This window comes from Leptidea sinapis, chromosome 12 (genome assembly GCF_905404315.1).
Source record: "Leptidea sinapis chromosome 12, ilLepSina1.1, whole genome shotgun sequence".
Taxonomy (NCBI): Eukaryota; Metazoa; Arthropoda; class Insecta; order Lepidoptera; family Pieridae; genus Leptidea; species Leptidea sinapis.
The window spans coordinates 12,056,807-12,072,758 of record NC_066276.1 but is presented as its reverse complement, the minus strand read 5'-3'; the positions used below and the strand labels follow the sequence as shown (position 1 = coordinate 12,072,758).

Below are 15,952 nucleotides of genomic sequence, written 5' to 3'. Positions count from 1 at the left end.
TATTCGTACAATTAGAATTTAATCTATTCAGTAGTTTTGGCGTTCCGCCCGTACGTACATACTGATAGACAATGAGACAAAAATTCTATAACGTACTTTTTTGAAATCGTTCGAAAATATTGTTTGTAGAATACACAGCAAGTATTCTTTAAAAAAGATAACTGACTTCAAAAAACGGAGGAGGTAATCAAATGACGGTAATAAACCGGTTCGAACAATAACAATAATTATAAACTCTACATTATATTGTCGTAATAAATGAAATAGTCCAATATTTTTAATTTTATTTACTCAGGAGAACTCTAAAACTAAGTTGATTATTAAGTTTAAGAAGAATATTTTTCGCTTTAATAAAATTTTATTACTTTTTAGTGCATAATATTATACCTAATGTTTTGGAATAGTTCCTTTGAAGTCGATTTATTTTTCAATGTCTAGAAGATTACGTAGGTACGTATGTGTTCAGTCTCAGCTAGCGAAATATAGCGCGGGCTCACTTGATAAGGAACTTTCTTCCACGTACAACCAGGCTGTGGAGTGAGCTTCCTTGTGCGGTGTTTTCGGGACGATACGACATGGGTACCTTCAATAAAATGTGATTCATCTGGTGTTGCAAGAGAATATGGGTGGCAGTGATCACTTAACATCAGGTGACGAGAGTACCTTCTCGATTCATTTTCATAAAAAAGATTGAGGTCGTGTTATAGTGAAATCTGCACCTTACGGCCTTTAAACAATAATTGTATTTCTTTGTATATGAATCTATCGACTTCTAAAGTTGTGTTAATATTCGTCATATGATGTGACTTACGCACGTAAACAACTCGCGTAAAAACCCACTAAAATATAAACGTGACTTATGAGTTTCCTGCTATGTTACTATGTTGTTCACTTATGAGAGAAAGTAAGCGATGCCTAACGAGGGTGCTGATTGTAAGCACGAGACGAAGTTGAGGGCCTGAAAACACCCGAGTACTGGAATCGCACTATCCTCGAGTAAATCACAGGGTTTTATACTACAATTACACCTTTTATTTTATAAAGATCTTATTTAATTTTAGCAGATAAATAGTAAAAGATATCAATGAATTAAAGGATTTTCATTATGTTTCCCGCGCTTTCAGCCTAGTTTTTGAAATACCATCACATTGTAATGCAGGAGCTACCAATTTCTACAATTCATACTTATAAATATAACAAGGAATTGCTTGTAACTAATTCTAGTGGGCTTCATAAGATACATAATAGCTTTAAGGGTAAATGTATATATACACTTCTATAATAAAGTCCCAGCTACTGTTCAGGTATTATCTATTAATAAATTTAAATGTTCTACTAAAAATGTCTCTGTCGTAAATCCTATTACTCCACAACTGAATATCTAAGTGATCGGACAGCCTGGGAGTAGATTATGATTATTTTATAGCTATAGCAATGACAGTACAATATTAAATATTTTTATTAAAAAGAGCGCAAAAAACAGATTGCTTGGAGAGTTTCTTGCGCCGCTTCTTCTCTCTCAGAGCGTCAATTGTTTCCGAAGCAGTAGTAGTATCTAGTATATTAGAAATTACATCAAAAAGAATTCTAAAGGAATCACTTTTGAGAAAATAAATGCCTTTTAGTTTTATGCCTTTTAACATCTACTGTCAGAAATAATAACTTAGAGTCAACAGAACGATAATATGATGTAGAGATTGTCGTGCGCGAGATGAGAACGATCCAATCAGACAAGTCATTTTGTAATCAGTGTTCGTCGTTAAATAAAAACAACAAACCCTTTTTAATATTCATCGCCACAGAACGTTCGTAGTCAACAGGATTATGCTTTGCCGTTTAATTAAATGCCACGTGACATTGTAAACCCTTTTCCTAACTCGGCCTTTAAATTAATTGTTTTGATTTATTATGCATGTAGAAGTTTCGTCAATGGCAGAAAAACGAAAATTTCAAACATCTGTCTTAATTATTTTTATAGATTATGTTGGTGATACTTAATGAAAGTATCTGTGGAAATATAATACTTGTATATCGAATGCTACAAAAAATAAAGTATCAAATTTGATTGGGTCGATGTAAATCCATATTTCGCTTTTAATATTTGTTAACGATCATATTTGTAAGTAGTAGAACCTATATTTTAAAGTCGTTTAAGTAGCAAAGCTACAATAATACCTCAAATATAATAGATATTATTCACAATTAAATTTTAGTTAGTTTTCACAATGTTCTATCTTATGAAACATTTCCAATTTTTGCTGGCAGTTATAAAGAGATGGCAGCATTCTTTATTTAAATAATTGTATAAAAGAATTTTTTACACTCTATCTTAGATTTTTATACCACTTTATTTGTTATTTTTATATTTTTTTTGTAATAACTAAACTATAATTATTTTGAATTTAAAAGATCAATTCCAGTTCATCATAGAAAATATAGAGTAGAGGTTAAACATACCTAACGCATCACATTAAGATAAAGTGTACAAAAATAGTGCAAAAAAATTTAAATTCTTTTTCAAAGAATGAATGAAGAAGTGTTTCCATATAAAATTGTTCTAATTACTGATTTATAATGAATGCGGGTGAACCGATTTGGATGATTATTTTTTTATATGAAAGCTGGTGCATGGCATCCAGAGAAAACCAAATCTTACATTTGCATTAGGTATTTGCGTGATAAATGGGCGAATAACTCAATATCACTTCAATCGATTTCGATGATTCTCTTTTTATTGGAAGGTGAGAGGTTATAACTATAGGATCCATGACAAAGTAACTGAACTCTTCAATACTTAGGAGCAAATTAACGATACTCGGCTGAATCTTTTGCGATCCTGATATTTCAGTCACCTACCGTAACGTCGTTATTGTCAAATTATTGTCGAAGTCGAATAATAATTATTTAAAGGTTTGATTGACTTTTACGTAGTTAATAGTTTTCATTTCATTTTATAAGGAAAACCTAAGTAGTGCTCTAAAAATAAGTTGATTATCAAGTTGTAGCAGTATATGCAATTGTTTTTTTACTTTTTAACCCACTTCAAAATAGGAGGAGGTTATCAATTCGTCGGTATGTTCTTTTTTCATACTTGTTACCTCAAAACTTTTGACTGGGTGAACCGATTTTGATAATTCTTTTTTTATTTGAAAGCTGGTGCTTCCCATTCCAATGGTATCCGAAAACCATAAAAGTCTTAAATTTGCTATACATACGTATAGCAAAGTGGATGATAAATTTACGAATAACGATTATTGTAATTTTTGGAGTCGGTGTCATCCAAGATAGGTTTGCTACTACATACATAGTTATAGGTGAGATGTGCTTGAGTCGTGAGGAGGCGAGAGGCGAGAGCGGGTCGCGGCGGAAGGACACCGATTCCAAAAATAACAATTATCGTAACTAGAATTAGATTAATTAATTAGATTTGAATAAAAATACGCAATTATTTTTATACTTTTAAGTGCACATTATATCTATTGTTTTGGAATAGCGTTTTTAAAGTCGGTTGTGTTTTTGTTAAAAATTTTTAGTGCACATTATATTGTTTTGGAATAGTTTGTTTTGAAGTCCGTTGTTTGTTTTGTTATTTTTTTTTAATTTGTTTTTTGTCGTAACGGTAGGTAGGTAAGATTTCATTTATCTTATGTAGTGATGTATACTGTTAGGTGTTAGAAAGTATACAATACTCTCTTCAGATTATTTTCATGATTCGATAAAATAACAGTTAAGATTTGTACGAGACGTAATTAGTAATGTACCCTAAGGTTAAGGGATCAAATTAATATGACGAATTTAAACCTGTAATATATTGGAATACAATAAAGAGAAATGACTTGTTACGAAAAGTAATATGATATTATTAAGGAGATTATTATTGTTTTTAAAACAATTTCCCACCTTGATCATAGCCTTAAGTAGTGCATATCTTGTGAACACGTTCCTCTGTGCCTTTGACTCGTTGTATCTCGCCATCAGGGTAACTAGAGCCTTCTTAGCTGTGTCATAGTTCTCGTCGAGACGAATGCGAACAGCTCGAAGACGTTCATTAGTCTCTATCACCTCCTCTTTAGTCTGCCCGCCTGGTAACATAAATTAAACGTGTTTTGAAACACACAATCCTAATTGGAAGTAAACACGGGAAGTCCATGTCAGTAAATACTTGATTTCAATAAATAGAACAAGCAATCTAATTAGAAAAATATAATGTAAGTGGTATGGGTACAATTTCAATAAGGTTAATTGTAATAGTACATTAGTTTTTTAATTTGTAGAATTCTATCTTGATCTACTAAATAATTAGATATAAGAGAAGGCGAGTGGAAACTATATTTTTTTTTATGACATAGGAGGACAAACGAGCGTACACCTGGTGTTAAGTGATCATCGCCACCCACATTCTCTTGCAACACCAGAGGAATCACAAGAGCGTTGCCGGCTTTTGAGGAAGGTGTACGCGCTTTTTTTGAAGGTACCCATGTCGTATTGTCCCGGAAACACCGCACAAGGAAGCTCATTCCATAGCTTTTTGTAGTACGAGGGAGAAAGCTCCTTGAAAACCGCACTGTGGAGGACTGCCACACATCCAGATGGTGGGGATGAAATCCTAACTTGTGGCGTGTCGTACGAAGGTGGAATTCGGCGGCAGGAATCAGGTTAAACAGCTCTTCGGAACACTCCCCGTGATAAATGCGGTAGAAGACACACAATGAAGCGACGTCTCTGCGCAACGCCAAGAGATCCAGCCGTTAACAGAGCCACGGATAATTCGAGGGACTCAGTAGTCCCCGACAATTCGAGCTGCTCTACGTTGCACGCGGTCAAATGGATCGAGCAGATGATACTGAGGTGCGCCAGACTAGAGATGACAGCAATACTCCATGTGTGGCCGGACCTGCGCTTTGTAGAGCGCTAGAATGTGGGCCGGCTTGAAGTATTGCCGTGCTCTATTGATGACGCCCAGCTTCTTCGAAGCCAATTTGGCTTTGCCCTCCAGATGGCCATGGAATTGGCAATCGCTCGAGATTTCGAGACCCAGTATTCCGATACTAGGCGCGGCTTTGAGAGAAGTGTTCTCGAATAGCGGTGATACGACAAATGGGGTTTTTTTAGTGGTAAACGCGCAAACTTGAGTCTTCTGGGGGTTAAATTGGACAAGGTTCAATTTACCCCATTCCGCGACCTTCTCGAGAGAGGACTCGATAGAAGACACAAGTTTCTCCCGGCACTGGTCGATGATTTCCTGAGAGAGACCTGCATGACCCGTGTATACGGCATCACCAGTGCTATCGTCCGCATATCAATGTATGTTGGAGGTGTCCAACATATCATTGATATGCAGAAGAAACAGCGTAGGAGATAGCACACAGCCTTGGGGCACTTCAGCATTCACGGGCTTCGGGTTCGAGCAATATCCTTCGACAACGAGCTGTATGCTACGCCCAGTGAGGAAGCTGGAGGTCCACTTGCACAAGCTCTCGGGAAGCCCAAATGATGGAAGTTTTGAGAGGAGCGCCTTGTGCCATACACGATCAAAGGCCTTCGCTATATCCAGGCTAACTGCCCCTAACCCCCTTGCTTTCAACAGCCACCGCCCATCTATATGTTAGGTATACCAGAAGATCACCTGCCGACCGTCCATGGCGAAAGCCGTACTGTCGGTCATTGATCAACTGGTGACCCTCTAGGTATACTAAAAGCTGGCGGCTAATTATGCTCTCCATGATTTTAGAGAGCAGGGAGGTGATAGCAATAGGCCTGTAGTTCGCCGGATTCGAACTGTCCCCTTTTTTTGGATCGGATGGACAAGGGCTGACTTCCATGAGTCAGGGACTACGCCTTTGGAATAAGAGTGCCGGAATAAACGCGTTAGCACCGGCGTCAACTCAGGGGCACACGTTCTAAGCACAATTGGAGAAATGCCATCCGGCCCGCTCGACTTCCTGACATCCAACGAAAACAGAGCTCGCCTAACAGTTTTCTGTCTGAACTGTACTTCAGGCATAGAGCTCTGACACCGCGGGATGGTCGGCGGTGTTTTTCCGTTGTCGTCAAGTGTCGAGTTGGAGGCGAAAAGAGCGCACAGGAGCTCGGCTTTCTCTTTTGCCGTATGGGCCAGGGTGTCATTCCTCATGTGCAACGGCGGCATGGACGGCTGGTTGAAGTTACCATAAGCAGCTTTCGACAACGACCAGAACTTGCGTGTTCCGGTCGGGTAACTGGAAAGCTGCTCGCCGATTTTGACGACGTGCTTAGACTTCGCACGGGCGATTTGCCGCTTTAAAAATCTGGAGGCACGGTTATATTTCCTCTTAAGAACTTTGCAGTTCGGATCCTTTGTGCCCAGCGCCGCAACCCAAGTTCGATACGCCTGTTTTTTGCAGTCAGATGCTGCTTTAACTGACGCATCGAACCAGGGCTGTGATCTGCCACCGATCGGTACTACAGAGCTTGGTATAAAAATATCCATGCCCTGCAGTATCACATCGGCTACTGCAACGGCGCAGGCACTAGGATCCCAATCTGCTATCTTGTAGTGCCAAACGCGACGGGTCGCTGGTGGTCTGCGACGTTGGCGTCGGATAGGCACTACACTCCTGACCAGGCAATGGTCGGACGTTCCGAGAGGGGCGTCGACAAATACCTGGTAACCATCGGGATGTGTAGTCAGCAGAAGATCTAATAAGGACGGCATGTGGCTATCCACATCCGGGAGCCGCATTGGCGACTCAACTAATTGGGACAGACCATACGCCAATGCAAAATTATGCACAGATCGCCCTGCGTAGTCTGTAGTACGTGATCCAAGCCATTCGGCATTGTGCCCGTTGAAATCACCCAAGATTACGATTTCAGCGGAGGGGATCTGTGCAAGCACGTCGTCAATTGCCGCTTGAACGCAGCCCATGAGATGATCGGTTTCTGCGTTACCACTGTGGGACCTGTAGACACACGCATAGATACGGACGCGGTCCTCTAAATCTACGCGGAGCCAGAGAGTAGACAGGTCCCTACCCTTAAAATTGCCGAGACGGCGACAGCAGATATCCTCCCTAACGTACACACATACCCCGGCATGAGGCAAAAAATTGTGCTCAATTTTGTACCCGGGGTACGTTAAATATGACGTATCGCTAGGTCGAGATATCTGCGTCTCCGTAAGGAAACACAAGGCCGGCTGCGCCGTCTCAAGGTGGTGGTGGACGGCGTTTAAATTGGAGTGAATTCCCCTGATATTTCAAAAGTCCACGTTGAGCGTGGAGCGGGGTGCCGTGATGTTTCTGCCTCGTTTGTCCTCGGTCACGCGCGGTTCCGTGCCCACCCCAGAATACGAAGGGCAGCCCGAGCGAGAATGCTCGGAGAGGGATTCTCCGGCTCTGGTAGAGCCGGTACCCTCCTGGGGTAATATCTCTTTATGGACCGCTCTCATATTTTGTTGGGGGAAGGGGGTGGGGGTAAGGGATGGCCTCCGGTCCTCGACACTAACCTATGCGAAACATAGCGGCACTAGGCCGCTACTTCACGCCGGTATTCTGTACGAGTGTGGTAATTAACCCGGACGAGTCTGGCCCGATTGTGCTGACGTCATAAGACGGCAGCGTGACTCTCCCAATTCTAAAAAGCCCTTAATCCCCTCTTACGACACCCATAGGCCTGGGAGTCCCCTATTCTTTTTACGCCCCGGGGAAAGTACAGGGCAAATATATGGTATTCATCCCTAGTAAATTTTTATTGTACCACATCTTAGAATAAGGATTAGTCTCCGCTGCGCTCAAACTAGATACCGTACGCGTAGTCGCAAAGTGCGGCACCTAATAATACGCCCAAGTAAGCGTACTCGAGCCTGTCTCGAACATTGTGTGACGTTGACGTGCCACATGTTCTCTTTAACTTTGCTAATATTTGAAAGTTAGGTGCCGGGTTGCGTAGTGAAACTTTTTGAAAACAATACTACAAGAAATAAGAAAGACACTGGGATCACATATCATCAGTAAATATTTTGTATTTTATTAATTTCAAAGTAAAATAACACGAATAACATATAGTGCAGTATCTAGTTGGAACGCAGAGGAGACCAATCCTTAATCTAAGCTTTTCCCTTTGTTAACTCGAGTTACGATACACTGATAAGACTGAATAATTATTGTCAGTCCAAAGGCTGCTATAAGCCAACAAAATCCATTGAAAACGTTCGACTAAAGAGACAACGACTGTTCTTTGAATACTTACTCGAAGCGGCCTCATCTTTGACATCTTGAACAATGCGTCTGACGCTCTGGGTGAATTTCCCAACTAAGTTAGTGCTGGCTGAAACAAAAGAAAAGTCATACCTTTAATATATATTGACTCGATGACTATTTACGTTGATAATTTCGATGCAGATTACAAATAAAAAGTTCATTTTATGTTAGTGATATATTTATTTTATAAATTTAACCGGCAGTTCAGATTTTGAAATGAAAACTACTTAAGCGGCGTTGAGCAATTTTCTTGGGATGGGTATAAAATGTTAACATCACGTCAAGTGACCTGAACGAAAATTTGTAAGACAGTCGTTGAAATTATGTAAAATAATTGTCATAGTTCTGAAGTGTTAAATCTTTTATGTAATATAAATTGTCATTTTAGTTTACGATAGCGCAATAAATGAATATTGTATTTAAACACATAAATGCTAGTACTTTTATAACTGACAAACCATTCCAAAAAGTTAGAAAATGCACAACGTTAATGCTTACTTTTTCACTGCTGCCGGCGCTCCCGGAGTGCAACCCGTTTTTTTTTCATATATTTTAACTAATCGTATGTTTATTATTGGTTCTGTAAGAAACCTTAGGCACATGAAGGCCTCTATAATCTCTCTCAATAAAAAGAATTGCATATATTAATGTCAATGTACTACATTTTAACATTTACCACCACTTCAGAAAATATTGAGTTTTGTTGAGAAGAAATTGAAAAAAACGCTTTGCCATTATTTTAAATCAATATTTACAGCTGCATCGTTTTACAAATTATTTTAATTCCATGTGGTGGTGGTCTCTGGTATTGCAAGAGAATGTGGGCGGCGGTGATCACTTAACACTAGGTGACCTGTACGCTTGTTTGTCCTCCTTTTCCATAAAAAACCTAAAGTCTTTCCATCTCTAACTCTCAGGGCTACCAGATAATGTTATGCCTTTATTTATTTAGATAGTTACACCAACAACACATCATTATACAATTAAAATTTAACAAGTTCGCAAGGGATAGTACAATACGACATGTCTTTACAGGTGTAAACAACATTTACAATAGTGTGAAAAGAATAACAATGTTGAACAATTAAACATAATAAAATTAAAGAAATGAACAGTTAAACAAAAATGATGATAAAAAATGACTTAAATATATTTTTATTATAAACAAGAGATTTATAAAATATTATAACACTAGAAATAAGGGATTGCTTGTAACTAATTCTAGTAGGCTTCATAAGATACATAATAGCTTTAAGGGTAAATGTATGAAAAGAACGCAAGAAAAGAATGCTGGGAGAGTTTCTTGCGCCCCTTCATCTCTCTCAGAGCGCCATTTGTTTCCGAAGCGGTAGTAGTATCTAGTAGTTATAAGAAATGACATCAAAAAGAATTCTAAAGGAATCAATTTTGAGAAAATAAATGCCTTTATGCCTTTATAACTATACCACAATACAATCTTCATATATCTATTCAAATCTTAATATTTTAATGCAGTCGGTTTTAAATTTATTGATATTAACCATATGAAAAACATCTATATTACCATTTTTTGCAGTGATGTCGTAATAAGAGCTCATAATTCTGTTTAAGGGGGCGTTTTTACCTATATTTGTTCTGCTGATTGTTGGGCTGAAAATATTTTTGATAGGGAATCTTGGTCTATTGCTTGGAACTTTAAGATACACCTTTATTCGTTGTGTAATGTTTTCAGATTATATTGTTACTGTTTTATATTTTGTAGTAATAGAATTGGAGTTAAGTGACGCACGCATCCAGACAACAACAGGTGACCTACTAGTCGTCCTATCACTTGACCATCCCATAATCGAGTGTATCTACTTACGACCGCAGATCTTAAGTAGAATAATTCAAAATACAAATTCTTTTTGTTTTATTTATGAAGTAATAATTGACCAATATATATAAATTACTTTGGTTTGCTACGATTGAACGCGCTCCCTAAATTCAACTCAAACGGAATTCAGCCAAGGAGCGTTACATAACCGACCGTGACAGCTCAGTTTAATTTAAAACCCACAGAATAGAGCTCATTCGCATTTCGTACTTTAACGCTCAGCGCATCTAAAGCAGTTTTCAACGCAAAACTGTATTTGGCTTAATTATGAAACTTTACCATTAGTAATTTGGTGACTCTATCTCTCAGGGACTAAATATAAAAATCATTATGTTGCATTCGGGAGGCACTACATAGTATGGGTTTGTGAATCTGATTGTGATGGGGCGAATGTTTCGAAACTTATTTAAGACAAACTACCATTATAAGCTAAACTAGTCTTAATATTAAGCTGTAGTTATGAGTATTATTTCTAATTGAAGTTTAATATACTGTGGCACGTAATATGTCGCACTCGTGAAATAGTAAATGAAATAGCCCTTTCATTTGCAGCGTGATCCCTTTTCCGCTGATATTCTGTAGTATAGATTCCCTTTTAGCTGTAGTATTATTTCGTGCTACTGTTTAAGTGAGATTTGATTTAAATCAGATAAATAATAGTATATAGATAAAAAACCATCATTATGTTATTGAAAATATTAATAAGAATTAAGTAAAAACACTTGTTTTAAAATTTGGAATAAATAAATCAACTCAAAGACCGATGCAGCACATAAAGTGGTATTGACCATTAGTGGCTTATTTTTTTTTTAATTTCAAGCAGGTGTGCCACTTGCCTATTAACTCCTCTGATAAAAAATAAATGTGCTTGGATTTCAAAAGTGGATCCAAGTGTAAAATTTTATCTTTATAGGTTTTTCAAAGGAATTTTATCTGCATTATAATTTATAAAATTATTTTTTTTTAATATATTTATACTTTTACTGATACCTTTATTTATTAACAGTGTGTGTGAAATTTTTATATATTACATACTTCTTTACTATATTATCTATACTAATATTATAAATAGGGAAAGTTTGTGATTTTGCGAGGTCTCTGGGTGGAACCTGGATCTACTGAACTGATTCTGAAAATTACCAATAAAAATCCATATTTATTATGAGTGACACTCACAGGCTATTACGAGTATTATATTAACCCGAAAAATTGTATTCGGTTTTGCAAAATAACTCGGAGAAAAAATGGTAGTGATGATGTGGCAGCATTGGAACACGAGATAATATTGTTGTTGATGGTGAATGCGGACGAAGTCAACAGCTATTGAAATAATAAACTAATTCTCATCTATATAAGGTTGATATTTAAAAAAATGGAAAAATGCGCCTGGGATGGCACTCGATGTATCACCGTATAAGATAAAACAGTATGTACATTTTAATTACTTTTGTAACACAAACATTTTTGTAATTTGCAAACGGATTAGCAGATTTCAGTTCTCTTACTATTGGCAAAATACAGCTACTATAGACCTATACATATTTAGAAACTCTACTCAGGCTGAGATATAGCGTATTTGGACTTTGCTCAGACTTTCCTTACTTAATTGAGTCTAATAAAACGCAAATTTCGTTCATTGCGCTTTCTGAGTCCTCTTTCGTAGTTCTTAGTGTTTTTGTTAAATGTGTAAGCATTCTTATCCGTTGGAAAGAGCGGTCTTCCCTAACACAGGTCCTGCGAACTTAAAAGGGAAGTCCTACAAATACTCCAAAAAAAAGTCTAAGCTGAGCATAATTTCAGCTGTCAAATGACTATAAAAACGATGAGCAAAGTCTATGGATTAGCCGTAGTAATAAGATTTTGTTCGGGTTACATTAAAAGGGAAGTTGTGTACACCTTATATTGGACAACGTCGCAGGGTAATTAAAACACTTCCTTCCTTCTAGTGTAGTATTTAGTCGGTGTGATAGGAGCATGTTTATGTAACAGGCGGGCACCGGGCACAATGAGCTCTGTTACATCGATGTGCACTCAGGGCACAGCTCGAGGCTGAGCCGGAACACGAACGTATCATGAATACAAATACATTATCAAAACGCAAACCCGCTTTGTGCATTCAGCTTTAATATTAATATTGCATGTTGTACGCTTTATGTGCAGCTTAATGTTGCATAATATTATCCGAAATATGTTAATGGTATCTATAAATTGATTTTCATTACTATTTTCGACCAAAAGTTTCATTTACATATTAAATAAAGATAATACGTCAACTATAATTTTTAGAAAAGTTAATAAGTAACTTGTTACTGAATATTATTACTCTATATTACATTTCTTTCTATAAAAACCTTTAATGAGTTTGTTATATTCAGTTCTCTATTTTAGTTTAATTATCACTTAAAAATAATAGTTAGAAAGATGATGTATTTTCTCTGCTGCTCTATTTTACAGAAAACTTCGCTTTTCACTTCGCTTCGGAAAATCATACTGAATTTATAATATCAACTAGTGACCAGTCCGGACTTCGCACGTACAGTGGAACATCAACCTTTTGCAGAGAGTATGTGGATTAGATATAAGTGAACAAACATACATATTATATTACTTGCCTACTACTAGTGCCTACTTATTATAATAGATACATAATTATCCCATGCTATAAATCTTTTTCTTCAGTAGTTACGTTACTTGGAGTGAAACAAATGTTCTGTCACATGCCCTTTTGCGTCATATCTATACTAATATTATAAAGCTGCAGTGTTTGTTTGTTTGTTTGTTTGGTAGTCTGTATCTCTGGTACTTTTTTTTTCAAAATCAGGGATCCGTAATAAAATTGCTATTTTGTAACACAAGGTGTAAAATCGAAAACCTATTTTTGCGTGCGCTGCAAAAACTATTGACAATAGTGGTGTTGCGGAATTTAGTGGACTGTATGCGCTGGTTCAAATTAAGGAGGTAGGAAATAACTATATACTTAAATTAGGATTATATTGTAATATGGCGGAAGGAAGGCAACGTACCTACCTTGTTTGATGAGCTCGTTCTGTCTCCAGCTGATCTCCAAGTAGGAAACACTATGACTAAAACTTGACACATACACAGGTATTTAATTAATTTATAAAGTTAGTGCGGTGATTGCGCGAATCTCAATATAATGCGTGCGGCGGCGCAGCGGTGTCACTCAGCGGCACTTCGAAAGCAATAATGATCGTCCTTCGATTCACTTCGCGTAATTAGCGGATTTGAAGGCTTTTGCGAACCACTAGCGCCATCTCTGTGGCCTTGTACGCTGCCATTAGGAAATGGAATATAGAAGCGGTAAAGAGGATACTGAAGGAGGAGTAGGATAATAAGAAATAAATATATATAATATAAATACATATATTCCGCGCAACCATTCCCCCCGGGCTTGAAGCCTTGCCTTCAAAAACTATTATGCGAACAAAAGTAATCGAAATCTTAACCTAATCCTAAACTAAGCGAAAGTAACAAAATTATTTAGGTAGCGGACAAAGACGTACTACAGGACGCAAATATGAACCTATAGCAGTGCGCACGCGAACAATTCGAGTAACATTGTTTGATCCAGGAAATACTTCCTCGACTAGCCCTAATGGCCAGTGAAGCGGCGGTGCGTTATCAACCTTTATAATTACGACATCACCTACCTCGATAGGGTTGGTTGGCTTGTTCCATTTGCTTCGCATTTGAAGGGTATGTAAGTAGTCAGATTTCCATCGCTTCCAGAAAGACTGAACAAGCTTATCAATTAAATCTTGTCTCGAAAGCAAATGTAACGGCCCTTCCTCTATTTCTCTAGCCGGTAGGTAATTTAGAGGCGTAAGCGTTAAAAAGTGAGCCGGTGTTAACGCGAGCGGTTCTGAAGGATCATTAGATAGCGTGCGACACAAAGGCCTAGAGTTCATTACTGCCTCGATTTGGGTAAGTACAGTGCTAAACTCTTCTAACGTTAAAATTTGGTCGCCTACTACGCGATATAAGTGAGTTTTTAGGCTCTTAATATTGGTTTCCCAGTTACCACCTAAGTGACCGGCAGTTGGGACATTTAATGACCAGTGGATGCGATGCTCAGCTAAAACATGACCAAATTCAGTCTTGAAATGTTTTGACATTAAAAAGTCGTGTAATTCTGAAAGAACACGTTTAGCACACACGTAGTTTCCTCCATTATCAGAATAAAGACGCGAAACAAAACCACGGCGTGATAAAAATCGTTTAAAAGCCGCGAGAAAACTGGCGGTGCTTAAATCAGTAGCACATTCGATGTGCACTGCGCGAGTGGTTAAGCATACGAAAAGGCACACGTATGCCTTGGTTGGACGAATTCCACGACCGCGTGACATAGTCACCTTAAAAGGGCCTGCGTAATCCGTTCCCGTATGTACAAAAGGCTTAACAGCTGGCGTAACTCGACAAGAGCGGTGATCTGCCATTTCTGGAAAACTCGGCTTAGCATTGAGTCGAAAGCAGGGTAAACATTTGTGCACCCGACTACGAATCAAATTACGAGCGGATAGAATCCAATATCTTTGGCGTAGTATAGACATCAAAAGATCCGGGCCCGCGTGGCAGTTCAACTTATGATTGTAGTCAACTAAAAGGTTTACAATGTGACCCTTTCGCGGAAGTATGATAGGGTGCTTATTGTCAAAACTTAGATCAGAATTCCTTAAACGACCTCCGACTCTAATGAGTTTATCCTGTGTAAATGGTTTGAGGCGTTGAAACGCCGGACTACAACATTTTCCTTTCTGTAAGTTAGCTATTTCGTTAGGGAAGTGAGCGCGTTGAACTTGACGCCATATTAAATTTTCAGCGTAATTTAAATCTGACGCAACGATAGCTTCACGAAGCGGTAATAACTTTGCAAAACGACATATAAAAACTACACAGCGTAGAAGCTTTGACCAAGATGAAAAGCGATCTGCAAGCGACACGATCAAGTTTTCTTCCATAAATTCAGCGGTGGCATGAACATGATTCCTTTCTTCAGGTGGATGCGACACTGTCGATGGGTTAAAAGCGATAACTGGCCAATGATCTGGATTCAATTTAACCCATTCGGGACCACAGAACCAAAGCGGATGATCGATTATTTGTGCGGGGGTGAGCCCTCTAGATAAGCAATCAGCGGGATTATCAATACCTGATACATGATAAAATGTATTCACGGGAAGGTCATTTTGTATTTTAGTTACACGATTAGCCACGAAGGTATCCCAACGATGGGGCGAAGAATGCACCCAACACAAGGCAACCGTTGAGTCCGAAAATGCGAAAATTCTATGAATATTTATGCGATTATTGCAAGCTTCCATTACCTTGGTAATCAAGTTACTTAATACAAGGATTGCACAAAGCTCTAAACGTGCGAGTGATATGACTTTACGAGGCGAAACTTTCGATTTAGCAATTATCAAATGAAATTCATTCTCACGCAGACCGACACTATCTCTAACGTGGAAGTAAACTACGCCACCATAGGCCTTTTCACTTGCATCTGCAAATCCCACTATGTTTATAATGTCACCAGCAAAGATGCCTACATGCCGTGGAATCTTTATTTTGCTAAGTAAAGGAAGTTCCTCTTTGAAACGATACCACTGTTGGAGAATATGTTCAGGTGGTATGTCATCCCAATCACATTCACATAACCAAAGTTGTTTAATGAGAAGTTTTGCGTATAGGACTACAGGAGCTACGAAACCCATAACGTCCCATATTCTAGCAACACAAGACAAAATAGTGCGCTTTGTACAAGACTCTGCGGGTGTACTAATTTTAAGACCAAAGCAGTCTGTAGCGGGAGACCAACATAAGCCTAGTACTTTAT

General features: G+C 38.2%; 1 protein-coding gene across 1 annotated transcript in view; it reads right to left on the bottom strand.

Moving 5' to 3' along the window:
- LOC126967235 (uncharacterized) overlaps positions 1 to 15,952 on the bottom strand; it is a 272,244-nt gene that overhangs the window by 50,993 nt on the left and 205,299 nt on the right. The window contains exons 3-4 of the mRNA XM_050811726.1: positions 8,230 to 8,307; positions 3,901 to 4,082 (exon numbers count right to left, since the gene is read on the bottom strand). Of these exons, the coding sequence (XP_050667683.1) occupies positions 3,901 to 4,082; positions 8,230 to 8,307 (260 nt within the window). The remainder of the gene's footprint in view (positions 1 to 3,900; positions 4,083 to 8,229; positions 8,308 to 15,952) is intronic.